Raw genomic sequence first — 11,638 nt, 5'->3', positions numbered from 1 at the left:
AATGATCATCGAAAATATGCAAAAAGTGAAGAATTCAACCTATATTTTTTTTCATTTGTCTATAATTAAATATCTTAATGTGATTTTTTACTTTTGTTCCTCAGTAGGGAGAATATTAATTTTTTTATTGGAAAATTGATGAATTATAATTTAAATACTGATAAAATAATTAATAAAATAGGAGATTAAAAATAGGTGTATGAACAATTTCGGGGAATTGCTATTTCGGTGTAATTTAGTATTCTAGCGTCAGTTTTTTTCATTTATTGTCAGTTATTGTTGGAGTTACTAATCTTTGTTAAGTTGAGAGGAATCAGTAATTACCTTGAACGCAAACTGGCCACTGTAATCGTACATGCCACAGCTGTGCATCAAGCTAAGAACGTCTCGAACACTGTCAGGTTTTAAGACCTTCTCTTCGGTGATGGGACATTTTTTTACTATTTATATTTATATGTAAATATTTTGTTTTTAAATAAATTACACATTAGAGTAACTATCCAATTTTATAAATTTGTTCGTGTTTATTTCTCTTTTTTATAGAAAATAAATTCACCTGGAAGTAGAAATCCATGATTTCCCTCAAGTTCGATTTATCAGGATAGCAATTATGTTCTCTCATATAGAAGCCAAGAGCGTAATTTCTGTCTGCAGCTTCTCGTTCCGAGAGAAATACAGCGTTATTGAAGCCTAGATTCTCTCCGCCTGCTAACCTCTTGAAATAGTTCATCGTGAAATCGAATTTCTCGGCTAACGTCATCTCGGGTTTGATTAGAGTCTTGAGGAGGGAACCGACTAGGATCGCTCCTGCGTTGATCATGGGATTATGAGGTTTCTCTGTAATACACAAATTCAGAGCCGTTTTTAGCGCAAAAGCTCGAACGGCAACGGCAAATGAGTGGCAACATTGAAAACTAAGCAAATGAGGAAAATGGTGAAATTGAGAAATAGAAAAACTAGAAAAATGGTGAAATTGAGAAATAGAAGAATTGAAAAAATGGCAAAATTGAAAATAGGAAAATTTAAGAAGTGATGAAATTGAAAAAGAGGAAGATTTTTAAAGTGGCAAAGTTAAAATTAGAAAAAGTGGTGAAGTTGCAAGATAGGATAACTGGAAAAGTTGAAAAAGAGGACAATTGGTAAATATGAAAAATTTCCAAAAAAGAGAAGTAGGAAAATTGCAAAACTTGCGAAATGTCGAGAATAGGAAGAATGGGAAAGTTCAACAAATGAAAAAATTCTAAAAAAATTTGAAGATACACGCGAAAAAGATGAACGACTTACTATTATAATCCAAAACCAGCTCGTTGAAGTTCCGTCCAGACGGTTCCTGACCGACATACTGATGCACCACTTCCTGCCCAAGCCTGTCCAAGGCGATGGCATAGGTCAAAGGCTTGCTGCAGCTTTGTAGGGTGAACGGAATCGTGGTGTCACCGATGCTGAACCTCTGTCCATCGATCGTGCAAACAGAGACACCCCAGTACTCCGGATTCATTCTTGCTAGTTGAGGTATGTACGAGGCGACCTTGCCCTCCGAGTTCGACTTGCATTTCCAGTAGGAGTCCTCTATGTGCTTGGTGAAGTCAGGCCAATCCGGGATGATGAATTGGTGCCTGAACGCTCGCGAGATCAACACTATGTTAGGATTTATGATCCTGAAATTGGAAACCATAATCTACTAATTAGAGAGAATTATAGATTAATTGAGAAATTAAAGGGGGGTATTGAGTGGGAATTTTCATGAAAATTTCGAATTTTAACTCAGGTCGAAAAATGATACCTAATATTGGCGCTTTTTTTTCTTTTTTTTTAAGAAAATAACAGACTCGATCGAAAACTTTTCGTTTCATTTCTTTACAAAATACAGCTGCATCGCCGAACCTCTATTTCGGACGAACTGCTGCCACACGGTTTGATTTAGAGTAAAATATGAATAATGTTCATAATCTACATACCAATTACCAAAGAAGTATACATACAGAATCTTAAAAGAATATTGAGTTTTATAGAAATGGTGAATATATGAAACAAAATGGTATTTTCTTCCTAAAATTTTAGTATAAAAATGTTAATTGCAGAAAAAGTTTGCAATATATTGCAAAAATCCTATGCACTTTTCTAGATTATATCTCAATGTAGAAGTTATGAACAACACCGACTTTAAAAATGTCATTCTGGGAAAAACGCGTTTAAAGTTTCGATTACCGATTGACAGAGTAGCATGAAACCATCGAATGTTTTTATTTAAACTATTTGGATTATATTTTTAAAGTATAAACTATCAATTTAAGCAACAAAATGTATGGTCTAACTCCTTAAGTAATTGGAATATTACTGTTATTATAAAAATTGTTAAATAATTTGTTTTATAGAATTAAATATTGGGACGAGGATTGTATGAATTCTTTCATGCTGCTGGATGTTTCGAAGAATGTTTCTAATAAATTTATATTTGCAAAATTATGCATAAAATAAAGGTTAGATTAACTTTTCTGTACTATAATATATTTACCTTCTAAATTGTTCCCTGCTCAATTTCTGTGTCTCATGGGAGACACCCTCGTGGCCTCCGCTGTTCAAGTGCTCCTTCTTCAGGTTATCCGTGAATTCTTGAAGCCTAGGGTCGTTACTTCTTAAACCTGTCGTCCTCAGTGCCTGAGAACAGGCGAAAATAAAATAATCGAAAACGCTGATCTTAACAGAAAGTCTATTCTGTAATTGAATCTTGGGCAATTTTTAGGATAAAAAGTATCAATACTCACGGCTAAGAATTTTCCCACTGCTAGAAGGCCAGTTTCTTCATTCATGAACATATCAAAGAGGGCATCCTCTGCGTTCGTCGCTTGGTCATGATCTCTCGTACTAAAATAACGAGAAGTTAGACAATCGATAATTTAATATTCGTGTAATTCAACGAAACTTTTTTCACCGTACAAAAATTCAGAGGAAAAATAAAGAAATTATACACGTTGCTCTACTCTATTGTAATACATCACTCACAGAAAGATACTATAATACAAAAACTATCATCATGAACACACTCAGCTGAAATAATTACCACGTGGCATGCAGCAAATCATCTCGTCAAAATGGCGAAATCAATTTCAATTTACACACTTCGTTATGCACCAATGTTAGAAAATTTCGATAGAAAATAAATTCACTACTGACATGCGTAACTATTTCATTTGTACACACGATTAAGATACAAATTGTGCGTATGAATGACGGTTTCAAGCCAAGATACGTTCTTCACAAACGCAGTAAAATCATAGACCATAGAGATCAACCTTCGAACTGGATTCTCTGAGGCTAACCTTAGTAGAAATTATACTTCTACTAACTACGTCTATTATTCGGTAATTGAATGACGTAAGTTATTAGCAAGTTTTAGTTTGTATAGAAAATTGGTCGAGCAAGTGACACCATACGCGAAGAAATGCTTGGAACAAGTTTAAAAAATGAAGATAATGGAATAACAACTTCACAGTGGAATATTTGGTAAAAGTATACCTGAAATGTTATTACTTTTGAAAAAACTATTATGTATTACGTAAGCGTAAAAACCTTATGACTTTGGCCTTGAGGTTTCTTAGAATGGGCGATATGGACTTTCTGCAATTTTAGTGGCATTGAAATCACCGAATACGAGGTTCAACCTTACTAAACAAATTTCAAATAAATTCAATAAAATTAAAAAAGAAAATTATTAGGTTGGTGTATATGAGATGTCGGTTTTTTTAAACGAAACTTTAGATACATTGTGTTCCTTCAAAAAATAATGCATTTAATCGAAATAATTTCCATACGATTCTATACACTTTTTTCAACGATTAACTGGTTTCATTATTTCAAATATAGAAAAATCGTTAGTCTTTAAATTGAAGAAATCTTTGAACGCTATTTTTACAATGTCTTTATTTCGAAATAATTTAGTTTTTAGAAAAATTACTCAGGTGTTTAAAAAAAATGGTAGTCTGTCAAGGAAAGATCTAGTGAATAGAAGAGGATGTGGCAAAATTTATCCTAAATTCTTTTCAATAATTTTTCTTAAAACCTTATCATCCTAGGCCCTATCTGTGGTCTTTGGAATATTTCCTCCATGTAAAAAAATTGCCGTATCTGGCTTATTTTCAACGAAAAATTACCCATCGTGAATTTTGCACACCAACGTTCAAGTGTCCTAACATTTATATATCTTTTTTTCAAATGCTAAATTTATATTATTCATTATTCATAGCGATTATTCATCACGTCAAATAGTAATGTTCAAACTATTGTTTTATGAATTCTTTTACTATTCAATATACGTGTACTATTATACAACAAATTCCTTCTTCTTGACTGTTGTGTATAAAAATTGATGATCGAACAAAATTTAATATATGCTGATGAAAAAACGACATTTCATTTACATCAACTTAATAGAACAAAAGAATCTCTTACTATTTTGCTAAAAGAAAAATTCCAAAAGAAGAAGAAAAAAATAATAATTTCGATCAATGTCACACGTGTTACACCATGCAATTATTCATAGTGGTCAGCAATATAGTTGCATAGTACTCACTATATATAATGACTGTCATGAATTAAGCTGTACCCGCTGGAAAAAGAGAATTAGAACAAGTGATCAGTAAAAATCGTGAAAAAATGACGAATTTACCTAAGAAAACGTGCCAGTAGTCTTCTGGACTCTTCGTCCCTCTTTTCTAACCATATAGAACACGCGATCTTCGTTCTGATCGAATAATATTCGGAACCGACCCCGTTACTTATCGGCACCAGCTCAGAATTCCCATTCGAACAGTTTTCAGTCAGATCGATGGAAGGCATAACAATGTCTTCGTTCTTTTCCTTCATTTTTCCACGTCTACGAGCTTTGCAAGATAAAAGTTGAAAATAGAAGAAAAATTTGGAAAAATAAAAATGAAAATTTTTCGCAAATACCTCGTTGAAGAATGTATTCTTTTATTCTTAATCACTGGTAACTTAATTGTCAGGATTCGATAGTTCAACTTGACACGTTGTTCTTCACGTGAATGAATTATTTAATAATTTACTATTATCACAGGGGACAGAATTTTTATTGAAAGGATTTTAGAAGAATAATTCCAGAAGCATGAAAAGGACCGATCAAGGAAGTTTAGATGATCTCTGGAGGATCTGCGCACGATTCTTGCGCGATCCGTGCAACGCTGGTGCTTATATCGAGTGGGAAAAACGAGTGATGGCCCCACTCGAAGAACGGAAAACACGAGCCAAAATAGCAAAGACACGAACAGGTAGCAACCGTGGTAGAAATACACTATGTGTAAATGCAGTTTGAACATGTTCCGGGGCAAATAACTTTGGTAAATCATTATCTAGGAGGACGTAATTGCACGGTAGCAAAAAATACGTCACGACCCCTACGTCGTTTCTTTAACTTTCTAACAATTGCAAATTATATTTCAAATCTTTGCATTTACACAACATTTTAACGTTGTTCGTTGATTGTTAAGAACGTTGGAAAAGAACTCTAACAATTTGAAGGAAATTGGTTTTGCGATCATTGTCATTCTTCCGCTATTTCTTCCTTGAAAGAGATATTACAACGTCTTGTAATATCAATTCAAAATTGTAGATGTAGATTAATAGTTGAAGATATTCTATATTTGTAAGGAAATTTCATTTTAACTGTAACTTTGATATAAATTTATAAAATTGAAAATTGTCAAATAGAAGTTATTTGCAAAAGAGATATTGTTCGTTAATTTAAACTTTAATTAAATTTCAAATGATAAAATTGTAAATCGTCGAGTAGGTATACACTGTACGTAATACTTGGAAAATGTTATTTGACGAGTATAAATTTGAAAAATTGCGAGAAAAAGGTTGAATGATAAAATAGAATTTCTGCGTAAAAAGAATCAATTCTAGGAAATAGAATTTCGAAATATTTGATCATATTTTCAAAGGTATATTTTACTTAAGATATTTTTTAAAGTTTCCGCATCTGTCGAATCGATATTCCACCATTGCAAGTAAAACTTGCACGAACACGCTATTTGCTATGTATACATCGAATATCGTGAACGATAAATCGCTACTAGGATAAACAGTTCATTAGGCTCTATTAGAGCTGTTGGAGGTTCGAGAACGACGGTCATCTGGTCAGCAACAAGAAAAGCTTTTTAATTTGATCGTCAGTACGCACAATTCAATGGAAACAACAGATATACATACATACATATATTATATACATATGTACACATTGGAATTCCCAAAAGTTTTCAAGAAATTACCACAGTAATTTAATCAAATAAAACAGAAATGATTATTTAGTCCGGAAAAAAGATGAAGGATACAAGAAAATTTGTTCAAAAGTCGATAAATAAATAAACACTTCTGTTAGAAATTACCACAGTGACTTAATGAAATTATTATTTACTCAGAAAAACATGAAAGATAAAAGAAAATTTGTTGAAAAATAAATATTCCCAATGTAATTTTTCTTAAAAAAAATGTGTACTTTATTTTATAAATCCTCTGAAACTTACTCGAAATATTTTTGTTCTTATCGAGAAATTTCTTTCAAATTTTTCTTAGACTTATTTGTAAAAAAGTAAAAATTGATTCTTACCGAGAAACGAATTTACGAAAACCGATCAGATCATCCACGAACGGTTCACTGAAGTCGAAGCTGTCCATTGTCAACTCGAAGAAAGCGATCGATCGAAGACTAATCGTCCATCGTTCGACGAGAAACTTATCCAAGTTCTACTTCTGTGTCTACGCGAACGCGTTGTCGGTCTCCCTGAACACTCGAGATTCTCGAAAGTCGAGCAAACTTATGGAGAACGAAATGGACATCCTCTGAGTGTATTTAAATGGACAGTGGTGACGTTAAGACAATAAATTGCGATCCGTGGGGTCGGGTCATGGGGAATCGATGGTTCTCAATTAATAAGCGATACAATCGTTCCTCTATTAGCAATATCAAACTTCGAAATATATAAATAGAATTTTTAATAAAGAAACCAGCAATCGAACGAATTATGAAGTGAAAAGAAGGGACGAGATAATTTAAAATTGAAGAAAACGTTATTTTAAAGGAATAGGTTAATTAAAATAATTTTCCAATTTTTCGAAAAATTTAAGAAAGAATAATTCTTAGAGAAAAATTTCTAGTTGAATAAATTATAAAACGAAAGGGGATAATATTAGGTCATCTCATAAATTCGTATCGAATTTTATAATTTCAATCAATATTTCCTTTAAATTTGATAAAAATAAAACGTAAGCGCCTTCTTGTTCCACAATTTTTTCCTATTGTTTTTTTCTTTGTGGGTAAGACCATTATTTCGCCGCTATAAAATTTCCTTGGATTTTCATTTAAATATTTCTCGCTCTCGACATGAAGTTATGAGATAACCTAATATGATTAAAAAATTAAAGGACGATAAAGGAGCAGGTTAAAATAATTTTCTAATTTCTCGTAAAAATCCAAAGAGTTATTCTTAAAGAAAAATTTCTAACTGAATGAATTACGAAACAAAAAGGGTGTGATATGATGGAAAAATGAAAGAGTATTAAAGGAACAAGTTGAGAAAAATTTCTGTTCTCTTAAGAAACACGTGAATAACGTGAATCATCGAAGTTTTAACAGGATTTAAATGGAAATGAGAATGTTAATCGAGGCGTAATCGAATTTTCCAGCTGTGTGCGCTAGGATAATTAATAAGTTCCTTGAATAGAAGCGATTGAGAACCGTCAGTATCGATTACTTCGGATTTATTGGCTCTCCAATATGCTCCACTTGTTAGTACGGGATCTATTTCTTCATTGTTACGAGAAACGATCAGGCTTCCTTTTTCTTCCCTCTCTATTTGAAACGAACGACAGGAATAAACATCTGCGAAAACTATTATACCCATTGGCGTGGTTCAACTGCTCTGACTTCGTTTGTTCCCTAAATTATGCAATTGACTTCGAAACTGTTCCATTGCACTACTTAACTTGCAGATATGTATCATAAATATACAGTGTGTCATATAAGTGGTGGAACAAGTGGACAAATAGTTTTTCTACATGAAAAACTAAATCAAAAATATACAACAATATTTTTCGATACGAGGTACTCGCGATACGAGTACAAGCTGTCGCTCTTGCTCATACTTTTACGTTAATAGTGGTAATGTCACATTTCGCAAAGAAATAGTCTACGCAAAAGATAGTGTAAATCTACAGCTAAAAGAAAAAATCGTATAGGCTTTCACACGATTAAAGTATCATCAGTCCACGACATACCGATTCAAAGAGCAAGGATTTGTACGCGTTAACACGGTCGTCACTTTCAACAATTCGTTCAGTAATGTAAATTTAAATTAAGGAAATCGTTGTAATAAATGTATTATCAATATTTATCATGACATTGGTATCGTTTACTAGTACAAACGTAAAACCGAGAGATAGTTAAATGCACACGCACTCGATGAATTTTTAAATTCAATTTTCTCAAAAACTAAGCCTCTTATGAAATAATTTTATTCTATATTTTTGATTCAGTTTTTCATATAGAATCACTACCTTCTCACTTGTACCACCAGTTACATGACACTCTGTATATTAATCGATCGCTCTATCACTTGTTACGTACGCAGCCTAGCCGATATGGTGGCGCCAAGTGTTTAATCTATCTTACATCCCCTGGAAAGTCCTTGAGATAGGGCAGATGAGCGCAGTCCGTTCCCAGGAAAATCTAGCGTCCCCACCACCAAAACTCACGATTTTTGAGGTATGTAAGGGCCTGATTTTTGACGCTCAGGGTCGCAGTCTTTTACCAGAACGTCACTCTGCCCGTCGGAACGTTAACGCGAGCAAGATCGGGTTGTAGTCCCTTTCGAGCGTAGAATTACTATATTCTCAATACGGTCTAAGGCACCCCCGCGGCTTATCGCGTAAACTGAGAAGGAATATCCTCGCCAAGTCGAGAATTAACCATTTAACTATTTAACTATCATTGTAACCGATCGTTGAATCCAAGTAACTTGTAACTTCTTATTTATACTAGAATCATTATTATGTCAGACTCGCTCATTTCAACCAAACCTCTCCTGAGTAACGAATCAGCTAAACTCACAAAGATATACACTACCGGCCAAAAGTTTGGAATCACTACGTAAATTAAGAGAAACTTTAAACTTAAAATTAAGAGAAACATTTTATATTATTTTTTGTACGAAGAAATAGATATTTTTCTTTAAATTGCCTTTTCATCAAAAAAACCACCCTTACTTCTAATGACAGCCTGACATATTTTGGGCATCCTGGCAATTAGTTTTTCGAGTATTTCTAACTTTAAATTTTTCCATGCTTCTTGTAGTAGTTGCCAAAGGTGTCCTTTCGATGTTGGACAGTGCAACCGGATATTCCGATCGAGCTCTTCCCACAAAAATTCTATCGGGTTCAAATCCGGTGATTGTGCTGGCCATGTCATATTCCTCAAGTTCCTGTTTCTTTTTGCAATAAGAACCCTTTACACAATTTAGATGAGAGCTTAGGGTTGTTATCTTGCTGCATAATAAAATTTCTACGTATTAACCGGTGACCTGATGGTAGAGCGTGCTGTTCGAGTATCTGTTTATAGTCTTCTTTTTTCATTGTATTTTCTATTTTGATTAGGTCTCCTACTCCAACCGTTGAGAAACATCCCCAGACCATAACTGAACCACCACCATGTTTGACAGTAGGTACAATACGCTCTGGCAACATTTTTTCATGTACAGATCGGCGAACAAATATCCTTCGGTGCGACCCAAATATTTCGAATTTGAATTCGTCAGTCCAAAGAACCTTACCCCACTCCGTAGGTGTCCAATTTTTGTGACTTTTTGCCCAATCCAACCGCATTTTACGATTTTTCGACGAAAGCAATGGTATCCTAACTGCTATGCGGCAATTTAAACCTGCAGCTGTTAGTCGCCTTTTCACCGTGGTCAGAGATATTGGATTCGGTCTACTATCATTAAGTCCTACACGAATTTCCGAGGCCGTTAATCGTCTGTTTCGTTTGCAAATAATATTTATTCTTACATCTTCAGTTCTCGACGTGATTTTGGGTCCTCCTGACCGTGGTTTGTCTTTCAAACTACCAGTATCCGCAAAACGTTTTACTGTACCCTGCACGCCCTTGTATGATACTTTCAATTTCCTTGCAATATTCCGCAAAGAATAACCTTCCTTTCTAAGTGTAATAATTGCACTTCGAGTTTCAAAACTAATTTCTATTCTCTTTGCCATTTTAAAGTATTAATGTAAAATTTTAGCTGCTGATCACGTTTCAACGCCTTCGTTCACGAGAATGGTGGCCGCATGTATAACAAATGTCCGATTTATACATTTTCTCGGCTCCCGGATCAGCCAATTGGAATCCAATATTGTAACATTTGACACTTATTGGTAAACAAAAGAATCGAGAATTCCTATATAAGGCGAAAACAGAGTATCTTTCCCGGCAGTAGAAAAGTTGCCTTAAACTGAGTGCATGAATTATATAACAGTATGATGGACCTAAGAAAATGCTGAAATATCTTAAAGTATAATTCAACTTGTTAACATCTGATATATTAACGATGGATCATTCCAAAATTTACCGGTATATTCGATTTTGATAGAAATCGGCAAGTGATTCCAAACTTTTGGCCGGTAGTGTACCTTTACCGCTCGAGGTATATCGAACATTACGACACGCAAAGTTCTCAGATCCTTCCAAACCTGGAGTACGACGTATCAACATATGTACATACGTTGAATGTTCCAACCTCCTATCAACTAACCGACACTCCGCTCCGTGTGAGGTCACCAAGCATAAGCCGTAACACGCTATTAGTAGTGATTCACTAGTAAAAATTGCTAAACAAAAAGGAAAATAATAGGAAAAATATTCTTTAGCAAAAAAACAATTTTTTTAGTAAATCGTTTAAACAATTAAAGATCACCGTCGTTTCTCGAAAAATATTGCAAATATAAAAAATCGACGTACGCTACTGTGTTGATTATAATCTTAAAGGTAAAACTTTTTCCTTTTTTATTTTTTTTTTCGCATACTTACAATTTACGAGGAAAACTAGTAGCTGTGTAAACACCCTGTATACATATTATCTATCGCTAATAAAAATTGCTAAACAAAGAGGAAAGTTAAACAGAGAAAATAATAAGAAAAATATTTCTTCAGTACAGAAACCATTTTTCCTTCCTACTCGATAAATGTTAAAAACGAAAATTATTCAATTAATTGTAATGCAATCATTAACAATTGTATGCACTTCCTGAATAATTTTTTAAAGGAAAATTATCAAAAATAGTAATTCTACAGACTTTTTCGATAATTTTTTTTTTTTATTATTTATTCTACAAAAATATTGACGTGCGAATGTTACAATTAACAGTCACACTTGAAGCGTAAAATTCGCTGAAAATAAATTTCCAAGTTTCGTGTTTCTTTTTCAAGAACTTCATCATTATGCCTCGTCCGATCTGAATATAGTTCAGAATCTCATCCAGTGTAAGAAATTTTCTCTCGTGGTCGTCGAATCAATGCGAAATTCAAGATCGTCGTGTAATTAAGTATCATCTTGCACGATTAAATGCAACA

General features: G+C 33.7%; 1 protein-coding gene across 1 annotated transcript in view; it reads right to left on the bottom strand.

Annotated features, from left to right (window-relative positions):
• The window catches only part of LOC108578069 (glutaminase liver isoform, mitochondrial), a 21,747-nt gene that overhangs the window by 2,990 nt on the left and 7,119 nt on the right, over positions 1 to 11,638 (bottom strand). The window contains 6 exon segments of the mRNA XM_017941324.1: positions 325 to 440; positions 487 to 837; positions 1,285 to 1,658; positions 2,516 to 2,658; positions 2,766 to 2,865; positions 4,571 to 4,606. Of these exon segments, the coding sequence (XP_017796813.1) occupies positions 325 to 440; positions 487 to 837; positions 1,285 to 1,658; positions 2,516 to 2,658; positions 2,766 to 2,865; positions 4,571 to 4,606 (1,120 nt within the window).

This window comes from Habropoda laboriosa, unplaced genomic scaffold (genome assembly GCF_001263275.1).
Source record: "Habropoda laboriosa isolate 0110345459 unplaced genomic scaffold, ASM126327v1 scaffold1122, whole genome shotgun sequence".
NCBI lineage: Eukaryota > Metazoa > Arthropoda > Insecta > Hymenoptera > Apidae > Habropoda > Habropoda laboriosa.
This window is presented reverse-complemented; position numbering and strand designations above follow the sequence as displayed.